The 24,321-nt window shown below is 48.2% G+C and overlaps 2 protein-coding genes across 4 annotated transcripts; one reads left to right on the forward strand and one right to left on the reverse strand.

Moving 5' to 3' along the window:
* Positions 1-5,164: 5,164 nt before the first annotated feature.
* Positions 5,165-22,041, reverse strand: CNTROB (centrobin, centrosomal BRCA2 interacting protein). Of its 2 annotated transcripts, none has more exons than XM_011994529.1 (19): positions 20,823-22,041; positions 19,950-20,034; positions 19,620-19,701; positions 19,020-19,176; positions 17,975-18,091; positions 17,639-17,755; positions 17,191-17,289; positions 14,723-14,959; positions 14,231-14,377; positions 10,938-11,071; positions 10,218-10,343; positions 9,832-9,994; positions 8,489-8,747; positions 7,028-7,179; positions 6,771-6,834; positions 6,423-6,593; positions 6,131-6,263; positions 5,590-5,662; positions 5,165-5,362 (listed from the first exon to the last, which is right to left on the reverse strand). In XM_011994529.1, exons 1-19 carry the CDS (start codon positions 21,084-21,086, stop codon positions 5,237-5,239), a joined length of 2,706 nt encoding a protein of 901 aa, XP_011849919.1. In that variant the 5' UTR covers positions 21,087-22,041; the 3' UTR covers positions 5,165-5,236. The 2 variants fall into 2 exon arrangements, with proteins under 2 accessions (XP_011849919.1, XP_011849918.1); XM_011994528.1 differs by having other exon boundaries at positions 5,167-5,362; positions 6,065-6,263.
* TRAPPC1 (trafficking protein particle complex 1) lies at positions 22,037-23,886 on the forward strand. Of its 2 annotated transcripts, XM_011994525.1 has the most exons (5): positions 22,037-22,218; positions 22,408-22,506; positions 22,661-22,731; positions 23,086-23,224; positions 23,501-23,886. In XM_011994525.1, exons 2-5 carry the CDS (start codon positions 22,408-22,410, stop codon positions 23,627-23,629), a joined length of 438 nt encoding a protein of 145 aa, XP_011849915.1. In that variant the 5' UTR covers positions 22,037-22,218; the 3' UTR covers positions 23,630-23,886. The 2 variants fall into 2 exon arrangements, with proteins under 2 accessions (XP_011849915.1, XP_011849916.1); XM_011994526.1 differs by lacking the exon at positions 22,037-22,218 and having other exon boundaries at positions 22,407-22,481.
* Positions 23,887-24,321: the final 435 nt, after the last annotated feature.

Here is a 24,321-nt window from a genome sequence, read left to right on the forward strand (position 1 = left end):
AATAAATTATTGTCATACTACCGGGATCTAGTTATGATTCAGCACGAGTTATCTATTCAACCATACTTTCAGAATCAAAATTTTCTATTATTTTTTAAATCATTATTGTATTTTCTCCTAGATATTTGTTCTGGATCCATTTTTTTTCTATTGTTTCTTTAATAATTTACATATTTTCTCCCTTTTGTAAACTTGGAGATGTCCTCCAATTTTTCTTCTAGCTAATATGCATGATTTCTAGTAGAGTCCATTCTGCTTTTTGGTGTTTTTTAACCCCAAATTCTTGTTCTATGGTTGCATCTTTTTCACACCATCTTTCATTTTCCAATAATAATGATGACTGGAATTGAAGTTCTTTCCTTTTTCCTACATTAACTGTTTTGTAGGAGCTCATTAGTTCAATTGTGTAGCCTGGACTAACTTACATATGTCCAATGCATCTTTTCATTATCTGCACATTCACTACTAATTATTGGCATGGGTTGTCTCAGCAATCATTAGTTTTCAATTTATCTGAGCGAGGTCCTACCCTGTGTAGGGCAGACTGCTAGTTGTCTATCAAAATCCATTCTCTCCTTCCTCCTGAGTTCCTGCATAATAATAGTCATAGCTGCATACACGGCAGCCCAGCTAGGCTATGTTTCTAAGTCTCTTGCAGTCAGGTGTGACCATATGATCAAAGCCTTGCCAATGAAATATGAGCAAAACTGATACGTGGCATTTCCAGGTATGGGTGTTAAGACATTGGACATAGCTCTTTGCCCTGCTTGTCAGCTGGGAATCCTAAATGACAATGATCTTGCTTCAGCCACACAAATAACAAGAGTGCTCTAGGGCAGGGGTCCCCAACCCCTGGCCACCAATCAGTAGCATTCCACGGCCTGTTCAGAATCAAACTGCAAAGCACGAGGTTAGCAGCGGCCAAGCAAGCAAAGCTTCATCTATATTTACAGCTGCTCCCCATTGCTCACATGCATTACCACCTGAGCTCTGCCTCCTGTCAGATCAGCGGTGGCTTTAGATTCTCATAGGAGCGTGAACCCTATTATGAACTGCACATGCGAGGGATCTGGGTTGCACGCTCCTTATGAGAATCTAACGCCTGATGACCTATCACTGTCTCCCATCACCCCCAGATGTGACCCTCTAGTTGCAGGAAAACAAGCTCAGGCTCCCACTGATTCTATGTTATGATGAGTTGTATAATTGTTTAATTACAATGTAATAATAATAGAAATAAAATGCACAATAAATGTTATGTGCTTGAATCATCCCCAAACCATCCACACCCCTGTCTGTGGAAAAACTGTCTTCCACAAAGCCCGTCCCTGCTGCCAAAAAGGTTGGCGACTGCTGCTTTAGGGGACAGCAGAGCAATGAGATGGAAGGAATCTGAGACTCTAAGTGACCACACAGAGCAGGACTGACTCCACTGCTCTGGACCATAACCAGGGAAATGAACTTTGTCTAAAAGTCAGTGTATCACTGGGTTTGTTATTAGCCTTCACCCTAACTAACTCCACTGCCAGGACCTTCCCCACTCCCAACTATAACGGCTCTGAGAGTTCTTAGGAGACAAAGTCCCAGGTCAACCCCTCATCTACACCCTGTGAAACCTGAGCTTCAAGAAGGCTGCACCCACTTTCTCTGCAAGTGAGTTTTTACGAACTCTTAAAATCTTTCATTCCCCCACTCTCAGCATGTTCCCACGATGATCATGGAGGAAAAAAGTGGGGACTGCTTGACTGTGGGTTTTCTCTTCCTCCCCAGTCTCCTTGGTGGTCTTCAGATTTTAATATGGATATAATATATACAATTTTATTTATTTATTTATTGAGATGGAGTTTCACTTTGTTGCCCAGGCTGGAGTGCAGTGGCGTGATCTCGGCTCACTGCAGCCTCCACCTCCCAAGTTCAAGGGATTCTCCTGCCTTAGTCTTCCGAGTAGCTGAGATTACAGGCATGTGCCACCACACCCGGCTAATTTTTGTGTTTTAGTAGAGATGGAGTTTTGCCATGGGCTTTTGCCATGTTGGCCAGGCTGGTCTCGAGCTCCTGATCTCAGGCGATCCATCCGCCTCGGCCTCCCAAAGTGCTGGGATTACAGGCATGAGCCACCATGCCCAGTCAATATATAGTTTTAAAAATCAACGTTGTTTTACTCACCTCATAATATGGTTAAGTCAGCATGGTGCCCTTTTTGGATTGTGTTTAAAGAGCTGTTTCAGGAAACATTCTCCAGACTGTGCTTCACGTCAAGAAAAATGTAGGGCGTACTGACTGATGGCGGTAGGCGGGAATCCAGCAGGTAATGAGCAGAATGAACTGGGTGTTCACTTTACCAACTATTAAAAACAGTAGCACACCATCACCTGCCAACGATGATAGTGTGCCACGAATCTGAGAGTTTGGTCAAACCAATGTTATCCATTTGAGGTAAAAAATAGAAAAGCAAGCATTTCCATACGTGGGTAAACAGACAAGGCTGGAAAAGCCCTCAAGCCTGGGGCTGCTCCTGTACCAGTGCACCTCTGGTTTCTTCACTGGTGCATGCCAGAGAGCGGTCCTGTGCGGGGCTGAGGATCAAGCCGTCCTGACGCAGCTGAGCAGGGCAACCCACATTTCTGGTCATTCATCTTCATCTTTTCTTCCTTTGCCCCTCCCCTGGGGGCTAGAAAGTTACTTAGGTGGAAGTAAAATGCAAACATTAGTACAAAACACTCTACGAATCCACATCCTATCATGTCTGTAACTCAGGGCCAGATAGAAGGACCCTGCCTTCCTCTCAGAATCCAGTAAACTCTGTCCCTCAAACATTCACTTTGCACCTGCCATCACCACTACCCTGCACTGTGTGTGAGAGCTGAGAGCTGTGTGTGTCTCAAGGTAGGATATCCTCTTCCGGTTTGAGTTTGACTGAGTGCTTTTCAGTGTTTGTACCCTGAATTTGGGGCCTTTTAAAATTTCATGTCTATGTTATTTTCTTCCCTAGTATTGTTTTTGTCCATTTTAGTGAGCATTAAAATGGAAGTTTTATAAACATGGTTTAATTTTCTTGCCAGCAGTCTACTTTTTTTTTCTTTTTAGACAGAGCCTTGCTCTGTCACCCAGTCTGGAGTGCAGTGGTGCAATCTTGGCTCACTGCAACCTCTGCCTCCCAAGTCCAAGTGATTCTCCTGCCTCAGCCTCCCAAGTAGCTGGGATTACAGGTGCCCACCACCATGCCTGGCTAATGTTTTATATTTTTTAAGAAAGACAGGGTTTTACCATGTTGGCCAGGCTGGTCTCGAACTCCTGGCCTCAAGTGATCTGCCTGCCTTGACCTTCCAAAGTGCTGGGATTACAGCGTGAGCCACCGCGCCCAACCTGAATTTCAACTTTTATTTTAGATACAGGGCATACATGTGCAGGTGTGTTACATGAGTATATTGCACCTAGGTAGTCAGCATAGTATCATTAGGTAGTTTTCAACCCGCGCCTCCCTTCCTCCCCGCTCTGGGAGTCTGCAGTATCTGTTGTTCCCAAGTCTATGTTCACATGTGCTCAATGTTTACTCTCACTTAGGGGAACGTGTAGTATGAGGTTTTCTGTTCCTATACTACTGTGCTTAAGATTATAGCCTTCAGCTCCATCCATGTTGCTACAAAGGATATTATTTCATTTCATGGCTGTGTGGTATTCCATGGTATATATGTACATTTTCTTTATCCAGTCCACCCCTGATGGGCATCTGGGTTGATTCCATGTCTTTACTATAAAGAACAGTGTGGTAATGAACATATAAATGCATGTGTCTTGTTGGTATAATGACCTGTTTTCCTTTGGGTATATATCCAGTGATATGATCGCTGGAGGAAATGGTACTCTGTTTTAAGTTTTATGAGAAATCTCTAAACTGCTTTCCACAGTGGCTGAACTTCCATTTCCACTGGCAGCTATATAAACATTCCCTTTTCTCTGCAGCCTTGCAGCATGTTGTTTTTTGACTTTTTAATAAGTCATTCTGACAGGCATGAGATAGTATCTCATTGTGGGGTTTTGCATTAAATTGATTTGCATTTCTCTTATGATTAGTAATGAGCATTTTTTCAAATGTTTCTTGGCCGCTTGCATGTCTTCTTTTGAGAAGAGTTTGCTCATGTCCTCTGCCCATTTTTTAATGGAGGTATTTGTTTTTTGTTTGTTGATTTAAGTTCCTAATAGATTCTGGATGTTAGACCTTTGTCAAATGCACAGATTGAGAATATTTTCTCCCATTCTGTAGGTTGTCTGTTTACTCTGTTGACAGTCTCTTTTGCTGTGCAGAAACTCTTTAGTTTAATTAGGACCCAGCACTCTATAGTCTTTTACACGTTTCAGAGCCATAAGTGTGAAGACTATAGCAACAGTATGTCTGCGGGCTGGAGTAGAATCTGCCAGTCTGAATACTACGAATGCAACCTGAAATAATTATTTTCCCTTTTTTTTTTTCTTTTTTGAGATGGAGTCTCGCTTTGTTGCCCAGGTGGAGTGCAGTGGCGTGATCAGCTCACTGCAAGCTCCGCCTCTTGGGTTCATGCCATTCTCCTGCCTCAGCCTCCCGAGTAGCTGGGACTACAGGCATCCACCACCATGCCCAGCTAATTTTTTTGTATTTTTAGTAGAGATGGAGTTTCACGTGTTAGCCAGGATGGTCTCGATCTCCTGACCTCGTGATCTGCCCGCCTCAGCCTCCCAAAGTGCTGGGCTACCACACCCGGCCTATTTTCCCTTAAAAGAGAAAACTTTCTCCCCAACAACCAAATTTTAACTCAAACTCTTTATACAATAACTTACTCTTATTAAAGTTTGGGTCTTTTCTGATTATTAAAGTAACATATACTTGTTTTAGAAAATTTGGAAAATACAGAAATGTATTAAAAAACTAAGAATCACCCATAATTCCACTACCACCCAGAGTTCATTGCTCTGCAGGTTTTAGCTTTGTCCACTGAATCTTAGCTACTCCAACTTTCCAAATCTTGTCATAGACCGTCTTCCAAAGCATTCACGTCTTTTCCCATAGGAAATGACATATAAACACTTAACATATAAAAAAAAGTACTCAAACCAAATATGGTTTCTTTACAAAATGATTTCCCACAAAACCTCTATTTTCCAAATTCCTATGAGCCAGAGACTCTGATACAGACTATCGAGCATTTATTAAAATAACAACAATAAGAGAACAAAGAAGAGGAAAGAGGGTAGGGGGGGCTCATCTCCAGACTCCCCCCCGGCTCCTCATACTACTCGGGGCATGGTGCCCACTTTTCTTCCGTGCGGGAGGTTTTTCAGTCTTGGGGGCTGTACCAAGGCGGCGAGGGACAGACTGGGAGGGAATCTGAGAGTTGAGGGAAGAGAGAGGAAGAAATCAGTGTCAGATCCTCTCAATTCCCCACACCACTGAGGAAAGGCACATGGAGAGGGCCAGATGAGTCTGCAGGGAGGAAAGGCCATGCTACAGAACGGGGGGGTGGAATGGAGGGGCCAGCCAGGAGTGCGCAGAGGTGAAGGAACTGGTCAGTGAGAGCCCTTTTCTCCCCTGGTCCCTGCCTGACTTTCCCTCACCTCTTTCCGGGGGATCTCACCCAAGCGGGAGTCTATGTTCCTTCTGGGGACATTATCCCCTTGGCCATCAGTCCTGCCACACAAATCAAAGGTATGAGGATGGGGAGCTCCGTCCCCCCGGTTACCCAATACTGGATGGAAGAACCACTCCCCAATTCTATCTCTTAAGAATAAGATCAAACTCGATAGACCCGGGCATCAACTGGGAGGAGACATTAGTGGAAGCAAATAATGAGTTATACTAGCTAGTCAAAATTCTAGGATTCTGAGTTTTGAGCTGAGGGGTAAAGAGGAAAAAAACGAAGGTAGAGAGACCCGGAGAAAAGATTTTTTTGTTTAGAAGAAAAAAGCAATAGAAAGGAAGAGACAAAAGAAAGGTGTGGGGCAGTAAGAGAAGAAGATCTGTGGATCCATCTCTCATCCTTCACTTTCCTCCCCAGAAAGGGACGACGATTCAATTCAGGGTAAAACACACCCACTCCACTCCCCATAATCCAGCTTCCACCCTGCGAATCCTTCCTCCTTCCTCCCAGGCTTGTACCCGCTGTGTTCCAGCCTCTTCAGGTAGAGCAGGAGATCCTCAGCAGGCAGAGCCCCCCAGCCCCGAGCCTGGTAGAGTCGCAACAATTGAGACACCTCCATCAGCTGCCTTGGGAATGCGAGCCCATCTCCACCTGACAGACATAGCAATAATCACAGGTGTCATCCTAGGGCCCCTCTCCCCAGCCCTCAGCCCATTTCCCCAGGAATTCAGAAGGGCAGTAAGTACCTGTACTGGATACACACTCAGGACTGTCCCTCTTTTTTTCCCTAGTAAACCAGGACATGCTCACCTCTCTCTGGGGAACCACTGCTGGGACCACTGCCTTGTGAATGGGAGGAGGGAAGCTCCTGGACCCGGAAAAGACTGGATGCCATGGCTAAGGGAACTTTGGTTTTGTGGACAGGGGGTGGAATACGTGGCACTTGAGGGGCTTCCTCCCAAGATGGGACAGTCAGAGGACCTAGCAAAACGAAAGAGAGCCAAGAATCAGGAAATGGAGCAAAGAACCAAGGAAGTCCCACCACCCAGCATTCATAAGGCTTTATTGCCTTTGCCAGCTCCTAAAAATTCATCCTAGATAACCAACTCCGATCTTTCCTAGGCCCCAGCCCCAACTTTCTTCAGAGTTGGAACTCACCAGACTTAGGGGGCAATAGATCGACAGCAGGGTTCTCATTGTTCTGGGACACTGTCTCCAGCAACTGTGGGTGAATAAGATAGTCAAATTACCCAGGGACTGATAGAGAAAAAGGCCTAGGGATCTGAGAGAAGAAGCTGGGACGAAGAGTTAGTCATAAACAGGGAAGGAGGTCAGAGTCCTGGATTCCCAGAGCAGAAAGAGGAAAGGAGAAAGGGAAGAAGAAAATGAGCTAGTCTGGGTGGAATCTCTCTTACCTGGTGCAAAAAATTCTTGAGGCCCTCCAGCTGAGCAGGCGGCAGCCCTTGCTTTAGGAGGCCCTCCCCGTCGGGTCCAGGATCTTCCTCAGGGAATGGCCTTTCTGCCCTATGGTCGGGATGGAAGGCCCCAAGTGCAGAGAAGGCCCCAGCTATAAAGTGAAACAGGTGTGGGTGGGTGCAAGTGTGTTCAAGGGGGAAGGGGCTCCTCCACAAATCAACTCACCTAACACTCAGAAGAAAGGGGCCTATTAAATGTAAGAGGAACGTCACTGCTAGAAGAAGATGAAGATGGAGGTTTAAAGGAGCTGGAGAGGGAAGGGTTGGTTGGAGGTAACTGGGAGATAGCACAGCTGAACTCTAAGACAGAAATATAAACAGAAGAAGAAAGCTATGGTACTCGAACTCTAAACAAATAAATATCCTCACCAACTCCCTGAAGAATGGAAATGAGTAACACACATGTTCTGATCTCTTCCCCAGAATATGCCCCATTCTTTTATTATTCTCACATAATTAAAAAATTTTTAATTGTGATACAACTAATCTCTCTCTCTTTTTTTTTTTTTTTAAAGAGACAGAGTCTTGCTGTCTTGCCCAGGCTGGAGTACAATGGCACCTTCTTAGCTCACTGTAGCCCCGAACTCCTTGGCTCAAGCAATCCTTTTGTCTCAGTCTCCCCGAGTAGCTGGAAATTCGGGTGTGTGCCACCACACCCAGCTATTTTTTATTTTTTGTAGAGATGAGGTCTCACTATATTGGTCAGACTGGTGTGGACCTCCTGACATCAAGCCATCCTCCCACCTCAGCCTCCCAAAGTGATAGGATTACAGGTGTGAGCCACTGGGTCTGGCCCCACCCCTCATTTTCAATTCGACCTACATTGTCATGTTTGTACCACACAGAACACCTCCATCCACTCAAATCACAGCTGACATTAAACTAGAAGTGGACACCACACCCAAGGTCAGCCAGTCCAATCAGATGGCCTCTAAACTGGACCTAAAAAACTGAGACACCAGTGTCTCTCTAAATGTCTAGGGGCTCAGCTAGAGTCAGTATCACAGCCACAGCTGGTCAAACTCATGTGTAAACTGAAGTTATGAGGGGTGAGAACCTTGGATGCTGGTCTAGCAAGAAAAAAGAGCAGATGTGCAGGAGAGGCGGACCCAGGAGACTATGCAGGCCCACAGAAAAGGGCCAGCTAGCTGCCTCAGTTCCTGATAGTGCCCCTGTTCCCAACTCCAGTTCTCATTAAGTCCAGCGACGCCACATTTCCATGAGATCTCAGTTCCTTTATGTGGACCAACGTGAGCAGATTTCTGCTCCTTTTTGCAACTTGTGATCACTAAAGGCATCTGGGAAACTAAATGCTCAAGTACCAGAGAGAAAGCAAGGTACGAAAGAGGGAGCCAATTCATGCACAGAAGGGGAACCCCAGTGACTTCTGTCCCCAGTTACCTGTGGATGGAGTGAGGTCTGGTTTGGGCTCCAGGGGTTGGAAAGAATGTTGGCTCTGAAAAGAGGGGCCCAACAGGAGGCTAAGATCTGAGGAGGAACTGCAAAGAACAGGAGGTGCTCCAGGTAGCTCGTCCCTTGCTTCCCGGCTCTGCTGCAATACAGGCTTCAGGGCCACAGCCACAGGAGGCATAGTCCAGACCCTCCTCTCCTCCTTCTCTGGTTCCTGAGGCCCGGGGCTGGAGGGTCCAGCAGGAGGAGCCTAACCAGGAGAAAGGCAGAAAGAAGGGTCAAAGGACAGCAGGTTTAAAGAGGTAAGACATGGTACAAACACTTTAGTAAGATTATAAATTTCCGGGTGCAGTGGCTCACATCCGTAATCCCACCACTTTGGGAGGATCGTTTGAGGCTAGGGGTTTGAACCAGCCTTGGCAACACAGAGAGACTCCATCTGTACAAAAGATTTAAAAATTAGCTGGGGGCAATGGCACGTGTGTGTAGTCCCAGCTACTCGGGAAGCAGAGGAGGGAGGATTGCTTGAGCCCAGCCTGGGCAACAGAGTGAGACCTTGTTTCAAATAAATAAATAATATATAAATAAATAAAATTAAAATTAAAATATCCTAATGTTTTCTTCTTTTTCCTTGAGATGAGGTCTCACTATGTTGCCTAGGCTGGTCTTGAACTCCTGAGCTCAAGTGGTCCTTCTGCTTTAGCCTCCCATATAGCTGAGATTATAGGTGCACCACCACACCTGCTACAATTTCATAATTAAAAGAAGGAAGTGGGAAGTACCAACATATGAAGGGCTAGGAAGTGAGACTCCCTACTCTACTCTGGGGCAGGACTTGGCAACAATTTTTGGCCCTTCCGTCATAATTAATTCAGCTGTCCCTCCACAAAACTAGTACCACGTATCATTTGTCCCCTCTTGGGACTGGGAGACTAGAGTTATGCCCAATAGAATGGGGCCAGTCTGAGTAAGCTATGGCCATGGAAAAAAGGATTTATTTTGCTGAGGCAGTTATTATTTGTAAAGTCCACTGATTTTTTTCCCCTGATATAGGCCTTAGGAGCTGAACTTAGTACTTCCCTTGGGAGGGAGCTAGATTTCCAAAGAAGGAATCTAGAACATAGTTCTTGCTGGGCATGGTAGCTTATGCCTGGAATCCCAGCACTTTGGCAGTTAGAGGTGGGAGGATCACTTGAGCCCAGGAGTTCGAGGCTGCAGTGAGCTATGATCGCACCAGTACACTCCAGCCTGAGCAACAGAGTGAGACCCTGCCTCAAAAATAAAAATAAAAACAGAACGCCATGGAGAAGCTTAGCTCAAGGGGCAATGCTTACTGAAGGGTTGGGCGGTGGGAGAGTGGTGCTGAGCAGCTGGTTGGCCTCATCCCAGTGGGCCTGCAGCATGGCCTGCAGTCTTTCCACCAGCTCCACCCGCTGCTCCTCCAGCTGCTGGTTCCCACTCTGCAGTTCGCGCACTCGCGCTTGCTCCCGGGCCAGTCTGAAGAAAAGAGAGAAGAAGTGACTCAGGGCCTTTAAGGAAGCAGAGACTTGGGGGCTAAAAAGAGCCAGAAAGGAATGTCGGACATCTGACATTCTGAAAGGAGCTGAGGCCCATGTAGAGGACAGATCAATCAAGGGAGCAGCTCTTTAGCATTCTCAGTTTGGACTCTACCCATGAGAAAGGGGCTGGGGCCTGAAAGGGGCACTCTGGGGACCAGGACCTGAGCTCGTAGTCCTCAGCCACCTGCTGTTGTCGCTCCTCTCGCTCTGCTATTTCCACCTTGAACTGAGCTAGCTGACTGGCCAGCTCCTGCTGGTGCTGTCCACTCAGGTCCTGCAGCTGCTTCCTGCAGGGCACAGGTAGGAGAGAGGACTGGGACTGGAGACAGAAGAAGTGACCAACTGAGAAAAAGACATCATGTATGCATGTGACAGTGACCCAGATAGCCAGTCAACTAGCCTGGCCATGGCACAGGAAGCAGCAAGGGCAAAGCTGGGGTCTTAGGATGGGTTCCTCAGAAGCAGAGACTTAAATAAATTTATTTTGGGAGCATTTCTAGAAAATCTTGGCAGCTGAATGGGGGTGAGAAGTGAGGCCGGGCTGGGAGGAGGCTCAGTCCGACAGAGCAGCTCCGGAGACAGCGCAGGTCATACCTCAGCACTGTCTCAGCAAAGGAGCTGGACCATCTATCATTCTGCACCCATCAGTTCTTGGTTAAGGGCTACTCCCTATGGGATGAAATTTCCCAGGCACTTCTGGCTCTCCATGAATGCATGAAGGCAGCCCTCCCAAGAGAGACTCAGGGCCAGGCTGACGGGAGTTAGCGCACCCTGGGAGTCACAGTGCTGGACCATGGCAAAGGGATTGAAGGGAACATGGGCCTGGCACTAATGATACCTGTTGTGGCTGAGAGAAGTGACACCCAGTGAGTCCCATATACCTGTGATGTTCCCTGAGGGAGGCTGCTTGCCGTAGGCTGCTCTCCTGAGCCTGCGCCAGCCGCTCTGTCACCCGCTGCTCCAGCTGCACAGCCAGCTCTGACTCCAGCTGGATCCGCTGGCTTTCATACCGGGCCTGGGAGTGAAGGAAGGTGGGATAACGGCCCAAATCTGTCTGGACTTACAAGAGGATGGCGGATATAATGTAGACAAAATCCAGTACCAACTTTCCCCTCGTATGAGATGAAGAACAATAATTTTGCCTCAAGGAGTGAAAGAGGTTCCCTTTCCTTATTAAACCATGAGATATTCACACTTTAAACATACATCAAAGTGAAAATGACTTTGGGTGAAAGACATAAATTTCTTAGCTAAAATGAATGTTCGATAGAGCAATCAAATCTATTCTGTGTCTGAGATAACATACCCTGAGTAGAGTACCTGAAAGCCAGTAGGCATTCAATAAATGTCAGTGCCTCTTCCTCCTTAAGCAGTCAACCTGTAAGTGTCTCCATTTTCTCAGCCACAGTCCTTCAACTCACTAAAATCTGATTTCCACGTATAGTACTTTACTATAAAGAATTCAATTTCTTTTCTTTTCTTTTCTTTTTTTTTGAAACGGAGTTCTGCTCTGTCACCCAGGCTGGAGTGCAGCGGCGTGATCTCAGCTCACTGCAACCTCTGCCTCCCAGGTTCAAGCAATTCTCCTGCCTCAGCCTCCTGAGTAGCTGCAACTACAGGTGTATGCCACCAGGCCTGGCTAATTTTTTGTATTTTTAGTAGAGACGGGGTTTTACCGCGTTAGCCAGGATGGTCTCAATCTCCTGACCTCATGATCTGCCCATCTCGGCCTCCCAAAGTGCTGAGATTACAGGTGTGAGCCACCGCGCATGGCCCAAAGAACTCAATTTCTAAATCCAAATAGTGGTTATTTCTCAGCCCCTACTTTTGAGAAAGGGTCTTGCTCTGTTGCTCAGCCTAAAGTGCAGTGGTGTGATTATGGCTCACTGCAGTCTTGACCTCCCAGACTCAAGCAATCCTCCCACCTCAGCCTCCAGAGTAGCTGGGACTACAAGCTCGTGCCACCACGCACAGCTAATCTTTTTATTTTTTGTAGAGATGGGGTCTCACTATGTTGCCCAGGCTGGTCTCAAACTCTTGGACTCAAGCAATCCTCCCACTTCAGCTTCCCAAAGTGCTGGGATTACAGGCATGAGCCACCACACCTGGCCCTGTCTTTTTTTTTTTTTTTTGAGACTTGGTCTCACTCCTGTCACCCAGGCTGCAGTGCAGTGGTGTGATCGCGGCTCACTGCAGCCTCTACTTCCAGGGTTCAGTTGATCCTCCCACCTCAGCCTCCCGAGTAGCTGGGACTACGGGTCTATAGGTGCATGTCACTATACCCGGCTAATTTTTTGTGGTTTTAGCAGAGTTTAGGTACTGCCATGTTGTGCCCAGATTGGTCTTGAACGCCTGGGCTCAAGCAATCTGCCTGCCTCAGCCTCCCAAAGTGCTGGAATTCCAGGTGCGAGCCACCACACCCGGCTGCTTTCTTAGTCTTTATTGCATGTGATCTCATTGTAATTGACCTGACGCCCTAGGTCAATTCTTTTTTTTTTTTTGAGATGGAGTCTCACTCTGTTGCCCAGGCTGGAGCACAGTGGCGCAATCTGGGCTCACTGCAACCTCCGCCTCCCGGGTTCAAGCGATTCTCCTGCCTCAGCCTTCTTAGTAGCCGGGACTACAGGTGCGTGCCACACACCTGGCTAATTTTTGTATTTTTAGTAGAGATGGGGTTTCACCATGTTGGCCAGGCTGGTCTCAAACTCCTGAGCTCAAGTGATCTGCCCGCCTTGGCCTCCCACAGTGTTGGGATTACAGGCATGAGCCACCACACCGGGCCAAAGGAGTATGGTTCTCAAATGCCGGCCTCACTGGTACCTCCTTAAGTTAACCATTTATAAGGAACATAGCCTCTCAGAATGGCTTGCACCTGGAAAATTAATCCATTTGTCCTTAACACACATTTTATACATAAAAACCAAGGCCCGTAAGGGTCAAAATTCTAGCTAGAAGTGGAAATACGTGCCCTAAGTCCTAATGCAGTACTCTTTCCTCTTCAATGCTGTGTCTCCACCATGGGCCAGAACACAGCTCTCTCCAATCCTTTCCTGTATCCTGTAGATCAGCAAACTACAGCCCAATTCAGCCCTCCATGGCCTGTTTATATAACTTGTACTAGAACACAGCTGTGCCCATTTGTTTACATACAGTTTGTAGCTACTTCTGTGGTATAACAGCAGAGTTGGGTAGTTGCAGCTGAGACCATACAACCCACAAAGCTAAAAATATTTACTGTCTGGACCTTTACAGAAAAAGTTTGCCATCTCCTGTTCTATTCCACAGCAAGAGTCTGACTAGTTTGAATTTAAAATTCAGTATGTTAGCTAGATGGAAAGTGTTTTTCAAAGTGTAATTATATTTGACAAACAATTTTTGAGTACAATTCTGCACCAGGCCATGTGCTGTTATGGAAGTTTCATAAGTAAATTAAAAAATCATTGCCCTCCTGGGTCCCTGACCTACTCAGAGAAATTAATACAAGTTATTCAAGTAAAGAGAATTACAAAGCATATTGTTACGATTGGAATCAAGTCTCTGACAAAAACTTTCACCTGCTCCGTCAACCCACTAAGTGTGGTGTCATCTCTTAAAATAACATAAGGTATCTTTCATAGATTTAAATCTACTTAATCCTAAAAGTAACACTAGGTCAGTCTGACATATTGTGGGAAATGGTCACTCAGTGAGAAATGGCTCTGAGTTTAGGACAGAAAACTACCCAAAATACTACATAGAAACTGTTGATAGGCCGGGCGCGGTGGCTCAAGCCTGTAATCCCAGCACTTTGGGAGGCCGAGGCGGGTGGATCACGAGGTCAGGAGATCGAGACCATCCCTGGCTAACATGGTGAAACCCCGTCTCTACTAAAAATACAAAAAACTAGCCGGGCGTGGTGGCGGGAGCCTGTAGTCCCAGCTACTCGGAGGCTGAGGCAGGAGAATGGCGTGAACCCAGGAGGCAGGGCTTGCAGTGAGCCGAGATTGCACCACTGCACCCCAGCCTGGGCAACACAGCGAGACTCCGTCTCAAAAAAAAAAAAAAAAAGAAACTGTTGATGGAATTAAACCCCAAATCCCTGAACTGGGAGTGTCTGCCACAACTCCTGAGGGGTCCCTCTGCCTCAGATCTACTTCTCGCAGAACAAAACCTCAAGAACCCTCTGCCTTCTGACCTGCACCAAGCTCATTTCCAGCTGCAGGGCGTCTCTCTCTCTCCGAGCTGTATCCAGCTCTCCTTCCAGCCGCCGCACCTCAGACTGCACCAGCGCCAACTGGTGCTGGGCCTCCCAGGCGGCCTGGGCTTCCCTCTGGCTCTTCTCCTATGAAAGACAAATCAAACGTACATACATATGTCATTTCCTATCTCCTGGTTACCTCCACTCCCCAGTTCATCCTCCCAAACCCTAAAACCCAAGCTTCCCCTTCTCCTCCCATTTGTCTTATTTCCCCATCCCTGTTGAATTTCAGTCTTTGGCCTTTCGTGTATTCAAAACCCCCAGCCCTTCCTGCTGGCCCTATACTCTCAACTTTGTCTCCCACACGTGGCTCTCTACTCTCCATTCCTGCCTATATGTATCCCGCATATTCTAACATTCCATCCCATTCAATCATTTTGCCCTTCATCTATTCCCTAGTTCCTCAACTCTTCCAACTGCCACTTTTACCTTCTCCCTTTCCAACTCAGCCTGGTTCTCCTCCTGCAGCGCCTGGTAGTGTTCCTTAAGCTGGTGCTCTTGCTGGGCCCAGGTCTGCCGTTCTTCTTCTATGGCAGCCCGAAGAGTCTCTAACTCACGATGCTCACTCAGTTGCCCAGCCCGAGCTGCATCCCGCTCTTCCTGCAGGGCACAGCACCGCTGCTGTTCTGCCTCCAAGCTCAGGGTCAGAGCTTGCCTTTCCTCCTCCTGCAGCCACAGAAGAAAACCAAGCTCCTTAGTAGGCTCTTCAGAGACCAGCAATCTGCCCTCTGACCCTCAAACAAGGTGCCTGCTGAGAATTATGCTCATTAAAAACACAATAATTAGGCTGGGCACGATGGCTCACACTTGTAATCCCAGCACTTTGGGAGGCCAAGGCAGGCAGATTACCTGAGGTCAGGAGTTTGAGACCAGCCTGGTCCAACATGGTGAAATCCCGTTTCTACTAAAAATACAACAATTAGCTGGGCGTGGTGGTGGGCGCCTGTAATTCCAGCTACTTGGGAGGCTAAGGCAGGAGAATCACTCTAACATGGGAGGTGGAGGTTGCAGTGAGCTGAGATCACACAACTGCACTCCAGCCTGGGTAACAGAGCAAGACTCCATCTCAAATAAAACCTTAAAAACCCCACAAGAGTTGACAGGCACAGTGGCTCATGTCTGTAATCCCAGCACTTTGGGAGGCCGAGGCAGGCAGAACATCTGAGGTCAGGAGTTCGAGACCAGCCTGGCCAACCATGTCTCTACTAAAAATACAAAAATTAGCTGGGCATGGTGATGCACACCTGTATTGCCAGCTACTTGGGAGGCTGAGGCAGGAGAATTGCTTGAACCTGGGAGGCGGAGGTTGCAGTGAGCCAAGATTGTGCCACTGAACTCCAGCCTGGGCAACAGAGCGAGATTCCATCTTAAAACAAACCAACCAACCAACAAACAAAACACAATAGTTGACAAGCTCATAGGACTATAATAGATAAGAGCAGCTGTTCCAGAGCCAAGTAGACCTCGGTTCAAATCTCAGGTTTGAATCCTGCTTCTGGAATTTACTATGTGTTCTTAGGCACACATCCTTATCTGTAAACTAGAGGTTATAACAGGTCTGCCTTCTGAGCATTAAAGTAAAAAGCATACAGAAACCATTTAGCACAGCATCAGGCACATAGTAAGTACTCAATACACAATAGTTACCACCATCATCATCAAAAGAAATTCCACTAAGACTAGAATATCCAGCCTACAATCATGAACCATCATCCATCATCAAGACTGTCAGATATATATAGCCTGTTAAGACTACAAGTACCAGCATATATGTAGCAAGCATGCGTTATGCATGCAACAAGTTCCAAACCTGGCTACTAATTCATATGGCTAATCACCTTATCATTTCAGCTCTAAGAGACTTGAGTGAAATGGCTGGGTATGGTGGTTCACATCTGTAATCCCAGCACTTTGGAAGGCCAAGGAGGGCAGATCGCTTGAGGTTAGGAGTTTGAGACCAGCCTGGCCACCGTGGTGAAACCCCGTCTCTACCAAAAAAATACAAAAATTAGCGGGGTATGGTGGCATGCACCTGTAGTCCCAGCTACTTGGGAGGCTAAGGTGGGAGAATCGCTTGAACCCAGGAGGCAGATGCTGCAGTGAGTTGCGACTGCACCACTGCACTCCAGCCTGGACAACAGAGCGAGACCCTGTCTCAAAAAAAAGAAAAGAAAAGAAACTTGAGCTAGTCAATTCCGTACCTTTTTTGGCCATGCCCTACAGAGTTCCCAAACCAGATTGAAAAAAATCATCCAGGAAATTTCTGAAAAGATCTGGGTTCCACCACATATCTACTGAATCAAAACATCTGCGGGTGAGTCCCAGAAATCTTTATTTTATTTTATTTTTTTGAGATAGAGTCTCACTCTGTCACCCAGACTCGAGAGCAGTGGCGTGATCTCAGCTCACTGCAACCTCTGTCTGCTGGGTTCAAGCAATTCTCCTGCCTCAGCCTCCCAAGTAGCTGGGACTACAGGCATGCACCAGCATGCCCAGCTAATTTTTTGTATTTTTAGTAGAGACGGGGTTTCACCATGCTGGCCAGGCTGGTCTCGAACTCCTGACCTCATGATCCACCCGCCTTGGCCTCCCAAAGTGCTGGGATTACAGGCATGAGCCACCGTGCCTGGCCTATATTTTAAAATAATTCCTCAGACGACGCTAATGTTCTAATGAGGATACAATTTGCAGAATTTCTCAAACCGACTTAGTAGCAGAGCCTTTTTTTTTTTTTTTAATAGAATATCTAGCTGAATTACTGTTCTAAGGAACACACTTTGGGAAACAGTGCTCTGATGCAACTCAAATTATAATCTCCCACAATCCACGAATAGCCCATAGCTCTCTAGAAGTAAGTAACAGCTTCCAATGGAATTAACCCAGTCCAATTTTCTCACCAATGTCTCTCTTTCCCGTTGCTGCAGTCTGGCACTTTCCTGCTCACGATTCAGGGCCTCCATGGCCTCAGAAAGGCTTTGTTCCAGGCGGGTTACTGTCTTTCAGGAAGAGAGGAATACAGGGCAGAGGAACTGTGGGAAATCTGTGTGTGCTATATTTTATAAAGCATTGACAATGTAAACTTGAAACTTCAGAGTTAACGAAATGACTAAGAGGCCAGATAGAAGACTACATGGTGTGGGAAAAATCAAGAAGTCATTGATGATGCAAGTTGGACAGCAGAAACGGTTAAAGGAGAAGAAAGGAAGGATGAGAAGAAATGTCAGGACAGCCACTACAAGACTGAGGTCAATCTGTTGGGAACCCTAATTCCAGAGCTATTTCTGCCCCTTTCCATCTAAAGATCTGTGACTCAGGTTCTAATGCCATACACTCCAGGGTGCTCACCTCCTGCTGCTTGCTTCTGGTGAGCTCTGCTGCCTGGCGTTCCTCTTGAAGTCCCCTGAGAACCTCTGTCCGCTCAGCCTCATGCCGGTTCCAGCCTTCCACCACACGGGCCAGGGTCTTAGGTAGGGCAAGTAAAATGGAATTTCAAAATAACTTTTTTGTCCTCTTTTTACCCACAGGGGTGGGGTCAACAGCCATCTTCTCCCAACAGTCAGCAAACCAACCCCTTGCCCAGCTCTCAGCATGCGCCAAGAAACATTGGTTGGCCACCCCCTTGTTTATTATTCCTTAATGCTCTGCATGGCGAGACCCACCCACATTTTGCTACCCTGGTACCTTGTCTAGTTGCTCAATCATGGTATCTTTCTTGCGGTCAGCAGCCACAGCCACGGCTAATTGTTGTTGTAGCTCTAACACTCGGGTCTGCAGGCTCTGAATATGGCGCTCACAATGCTGGGGAAAAGGGTGAGGAGTCTGGGTGTTGCCCATCTTTCGTATGACCACAGCACCAAACTTTCCAGCTCCTCTAGTGGGGGAATGGGCTGGCACCAAGAAGCCTGGGTCCCAAGAACAGAATAGTTTTGGAGAGGGAGAATCAGGAAAATTCTGAAGCAAGCACCTTGAGGCTCAAGATCTCCAACATGTTTCTGTACCTTTTCAGGAGATAAATGCTTAGATTCCAGGCTCCTCCTTTTCCTGGATCTCCTGAGTAAAAATCCCATAAACCTTTTGGCAGAGGTGCAGCAGCCCACACAGCAAAATGTGCAAAGTTACTCCTACCTTCAGAAGCTCATTGGACACAATGAGTAAACACAGCAAGGATAAAGGGGAAAGCCTTTCATTCATGCCAAGGGGTTTAACATAGAGAAGGAGAGGCTTCCAAAAATGGCAACCAAGGATTTTGACTTTCCTCTGCTTTGTCTATTTCTCTGTCCCCTTCAGACACTAAGGCAGAGGCTCACAGAGATAAAGGCTCAGTCTATCACCAGCAGCTGTAAACCCTATGCACAAGCTAGCAGAGTTTGTGTCCACTCAACAAACACGGAGTGTTTCTGTGTTATGTATATTCTAGACCTTAGGCAGCCAGTACTAACACAAACAAGATATGGACCCTCAAATTTTAGAGACGAGAAAAAAACAAGATATATCAGAACGATAAGATATATCAGAACGATAAGCTATATGAAGGAAATAAGAGGGCGATCTGACTGACTACTTGGAAAGGAGGTGGTGCCATATTAGTTGGATGGTCAAAAACGTCCTCAGGAAAACATTTGAGTTAAGTCCCAGCTTTCAGACTCTTCACCCTCAGCCCTTTTCAACACTTGGATCCCCTCTTTCTAATCTTTGCTGCTCTCAAAAGGAAGCCTTTTCATCTTACCTTGCGGCGGGTATGCTCTGAATCCAATGCATCTCTCAGCCCCTGACAATCTGGGGGATTGAGTGGAGGCCCTGGCCGAAGGCTGGTGTAGCGGGGAAACAGCTCCTCCAGGGCTTGGGCTGAGCTAGATGGAGACAAGTCTTGCAGGGGCCGGGTGCTGAGCAAATCAGGGAGAGAATGTTAGGGCTGGGAAAGCTTTTGGAATCCACTTGTCCAACTGTGATATTCTACAGATGAGGAAACTGAGACCCAGAGAGGGCAAGAGACTTGTCCAAAGTCATAAAGCTATATAACCACAGTGCCATAAATAATACACAGGTCTGGGATTCGCTTAAAGGTTTCAGCAGAAACAAGCTAACTCTTTAGAGGGGAAGAACGACTGGAGGTTAAGAGAAAACCGGGTACCAGGCAGCAAATATCCGTGTTCCTGAAGGAGTAAAGCGGGTAGTAGACAGTAGAAAAAGGATGAAAACTGAAAGCTAAGTGATAAGCCTCTTGGGTTCTTAAGAGGTACAAAAGCAATAAAGGGAGAAATAAGGAACAAAACACTTGGATTTCCAAGAAAACAAGCAAGCTAGGAGAACCCCAAGGGGAACTCACTTGAGCAAGGTGGCTGTGCTATCACTGTCAAAGGAGTCCTCTTCCCGTCTCTCTGAGCCAGCGCCAGGAATGAGGGGATCCCCTGCAGGCAGCCAGAGGGACCCCAAAGCCACAGTCAGGTAATGACAAAAACGGGCCACTTGAAGAAAAGGCCTTCCTTTCCAGTTCCCTCCTTCACCCCTCCTCCCAAAGAAAGGGAGACTTTTCTCCTGAAATCTCTTGCTCAGAGGTTTTCCTGCTTGGGTTTTCCTGTCTGCTTCCTCTGTCCACTTTCTCCCACCCCTTAAATCTAGGTTCTCCTTCATAGTTCTAGGGAAGGGGCTTACTCACGATAAGCTGTATCACGTGAGGTTTGGAGCATGGTCTGGAGCTGACCCCGAACACTTTCCATCTCAAAGATATGCTTAGAACCATCCTAGAAAAAAAGCCACACGGAAATCAGATGCAACCTGTGTTATCTGTCTCCTACCTATTGCCAGGATAGAATTTTCACTCCAGCACTTTGGAAAACAAGAAAAACCAAACAGATACAATAAGGGATGTCCTAACCTTGAGTCAGAAATTCAAACACTATAGAAGCCAGAAAGAGAATGTAAATAAAATAACTGAGGAGGTGTAAGGCAAGAATTGTGGAGATTCTTGCCAATTCAAGAACAAATGTAAGGACTGTGTGGCTTATGGCTATTATTTCCAAACTCTGGAAGACCTAACCAGACTGCAAATTGACTATAACACCTTTTCTATACAATACTAATAACTATCTTCTCTGTTACATGTTGTAGTTGACTAAACTACGTCTTAATGATGTACATGCCAGAGTTGGAACCACACTATCAAAATAGTGTTGAGCTGGAAGGATCTGAGCCGCTATCCTAAGTCCCTAGTTCCCTCTTGGGATCAAGAAACCTTCCCCATTCCAAGTACACAGGAAACAGCTCACCAACCTACCCCATAGGTTTGCTCTATCTACTCGGAGCAGAGATGTCTCTCACAAAAAACACTAGGAAGTTCCATAATTTTCAAATTATGGTGTCCCAGGTCACTCCCTCCCTCATAAGCATGACTGCCTATGCAGTTAAAGGGAATATGAAATCCAACAAGAAGAGTTCAAATCTCATCAAAGTTTTTTATTTTTACCAACCCCAATCCCAAGACTCTCTGGTGTCTGGTGCCACAGTGGTCTCCAAGACACACTTCCCTCACCTTTTTCTTCAAGTTGTTTTCCAATCCGACTGACAAGCTTCGACTCAATTCTTGGGCTAAGTCGTCTAACCCTTCATGAGGCGGGGAGGTGGTGGGTAAATACAGTTGGGCTCGGGCCTCCGCCTGCCGGCTGAGGCGCAAAGAAGCATAGAGCTGGGAGGTCACTTCAGACGACACTTGGTTGAGCCCAGGGGGTTCTGAGGAATCACTCAGGAGATCCTCCGCCCCGAGGGGTGAACTGGGGCTGTCAGCTGATGTTGCCATGAATACAGGGAAGAGACAACCGGAGACAGCACAGAGCTGGGAGGTTCTGCTGTAGCAAAGTCCAGGAGGAAAAGTTCACGGAGAAAGATTTGGGTGAAGGGAGGAAGACTCCACGCCAAGGATCCTTGGTGAATTAAGGGCATCGAGGCTTTATGGTTAGAGGAAAGGTTTCCACCAGTTCCAGGGCCCATGGGAGTGGGCAAAAGCATCCCTTTCCCCAGCTCCTGGGAACAGTGTTAAGACGGTGCAGCGCAGAGGGGGTGCGGACAGAAGACCTACTGTGGGACAACAGCGCCGCTGAAGCTCCTCTTCCCAGCTACGAGTGCTGGAAGCTGCACATCAACTCCGGAACAGGCTATCCCCGGTCAACTGAGCTCTTAAGTTCTCACGCCCAAAACGTCCCAACGGAAACGGACCCAAATCCACTAGGGGCCCATTTTCTGTCCCCCTTCCCTACTTGTCCCTCAACTGGCTCCAGTCTCAAGAGAGGGAGGAACCTCACGCTCCCCCACCTCTTCACCCGTTCTACCCAGGGTCAGCTCCCTTGTACTTGCCCTCCGACCCCTCCTGGCAAGAAAGCCATAGCAAGCTTCCTTGCTCCCTAGAATCTCTCCCTCCCGACCACCCCAAAAGAAACTTTGTGAACCCTCAGTCACGCCCTAAGTCGTCCCTAAAAAGCACGCCGCCCTCAAGCCTAGCCCGAGATCCTCTACCCCGACGACCACCTGATTCCGCCTACTCTCCACCCTTCCAGTCCTCAGCCCCCAGTTTGCCAAAGTGGGGGGCAAGCGATTGGCCTCCTCCCCTGAGATCCCCCTCTCGCGCCTCCCTCTACGCTCAAAACCGTTGGCAGCCTCCCGCCCACTGTCCACGGCTCCTCCTCTCTGGCCTCGATGACGTCACCCGCCCGCGAGACCACGCTCGCAGACGCTCACATAACTATTGTATTCCGAGCGCCTGGCCGCGCGTGCGCGGCTCCGGTGGCCACAGATTGGCTAAGGGAGGGAGGCGGAGTCTGACGAGTGGCTTTGGAGCGGAGTTAATGCCCCGGCGCCGCTGGGTGAGAACCCCCCAGGGGCGGAGCTCCGTGGAAACCGGAAGTAACTCCTGACAGGCACTCGGAGCAGTTCCGGTGAGTCCGGGGGTGGGGGTGGGGGTGGGGGTGGGGGTGGGGGTGGGGGTGGGGGTGGGGGTGGGGGTGGGGGTGGGGGTGGGGGTGGGGTCCCCGGACCCCACCCGGTTGGAAGGCTGTGGGTCCGGGAACCTGAGCCCACGGAGTGGGGGCCGTTCCGGAGCGAGGCTCACATTCCCTGCCCTGCAGATGACTGTCCACAACCTGTACCTGTTTGACCGGAATGGAGTGTGTCTGCACTACAGCGAATGGCACCGCAAGAAGCAAGCAGGGATTCCCAAGGAGGAGGTGACGAGAGGGCCCCGGTGCAGCCCGGGTGACCTCTCATCTCCAAACACCTATAGTCCCAACCCGGCCCCTCCTCTCCAAACCCCAGCTCATTCCCAGCCCCCACCCCGTCTCCCGCATCCACCGAGAGCTAACTCTGCCCCTCTCCCTCCAGGAGTATAAGCTGATGTACGGGATGCTCTTCTCTATCCGCTCGTTTGTCAGCAAGATGTCCCCGCTAGACATGTACGCCGAGTCAGAAAAGATGTTGGGAGGAAGGCTAGCCTTGGGAATTTGGGGATGGGGGAAACTTTCTGAAGTGGAAGGAGCATTGGCCTCCAGAGGGGGAAAGGGTACTTAGAGAGGCTGAGTCCGGAGCGAGAGTGCTGGAGCTGGCAGGAGTGGCGGTGGGGAGCGTCTGAAAGTAGAGAGGTTGGTGGAGGCTAAATTGAGGGGTGAGGATGGGTGATGTATTTACTCAACCAGGCTTCTACAAAGGATATGTTTAGATGAAGAGGGAGTCGACCTTTGAGGGGATCAAAAGTATCTCTTTGGGAGAGATTCTGCTCCCATTCTTTAACACCCTCCTCATCTCTGCAGGAAGGATGGCTTCCTGGCCTTCCAAACTAGCCGTTACAAACTCCATTACTACGAGACGCCCACTGGGATCAAAGTTGTCATGAATACTGACTTGGGCGTGGGACCCATCCGAGATGTGCTGCATCACATCTACAGTGCGGTCAGTGCTAGCCCCGGGGACCCATACCACAGAGTTCATCAGAACCCCAAGACTCCCTCATCTTCCCTGCCCTAATCCTACTATATGTTTGCTGAACTCAAGAGTTTTCTCAGGGGCCCTTAGGTTCTTAACGCCCACCACCACTTTCTCCTCAGAGAGGGCTTGTCTTCCAGCCCTTCTTCCTTGTGCATTTACACACCCCTGAGGTTATACAAGGTTTGGGGCTAAAAACCACAAGTATCCAAAGCCTGGCTCTAACATCTTCCCTTTCTATAGCTGTATGTGGAGCTGGTGGTGAAGAATCCCCTGTGCCCGCTGGGTCAAACTGTGCAAAGTGAGCTCTTCCGCTCCCGACTGGACTCCTATGTTCGCTCTCTGCCCTTCTTCTCCGCCCGGGCTGGCTGAAGCAACCTTCCTCATGTCTCAGGAGAATTCATGTCTGCCTGGGGCCCTTCCGAACCTGTGCCACTTAAGGGCCCCCACTGTAAGCCCCCGCACCCCCACCCCCCACCCAGAGCAACAGCGTAAAGGCCTGCCCTGATGCTCTCCTCCTACCAGAATGAAGCCCACAGAGTCCCTTCACCTCCACACCAGGCCCGCTCTCCAGTTTTATCCCCGACCTGATGTTGCGAGAAGCACAGAATAAACTTTTTGCCACTCTCTGCGGCCTGAGCGTGTTGGTTTGAGGGCCCTCTCAGTCCTGCCCCATGCATGAAGGCGGAAAGTACGGCAGCCACACATCCTTGAGGACTACGAAGTGGCTTTGCGGATGGGCTTCTCAACTGTGGGAATATTGATGCTTTGGGCTGGATAATTCTTCATTGTGGGGACCGTCCTGTGCTTTGTAGGATTTTCACAGCATCCCTGGCTACCACTCACTAGATGCTGATAGCACAGGCATGAAATCAAAAATATCTCCAAACCTTGCCAAAAGTCCCCTGGGAGACACAGTCCCTCCCGACTGAGAACCACTGGGCCTGGGGAAGCCTGACAGCCCTTGGGTCCCAGATGGTGCAGGAGCCACCCTCCCGGATTCCGCTCAGAAAATATTCAAGCTGCGGAGCCTTCGGCAGGCGGGGCTTATGCAGATGGCCGGC

This window comes from Mandrillus leucophaeus, unplaced genomic scaffold (genome assembly GCF_000951045.1).
Source record: "Mandrillus leucophaeus isolate KB7577 unplaced genomic scaffold, Mleu.le_1.0 Scaffold46, whole genome shotgun sequence".
NCBI lineage: Eukaryota > Metazoa > Chordata > Mammalia > Primates > Cercopithecidae > Mandrillus > Mandrillus leucophaeus.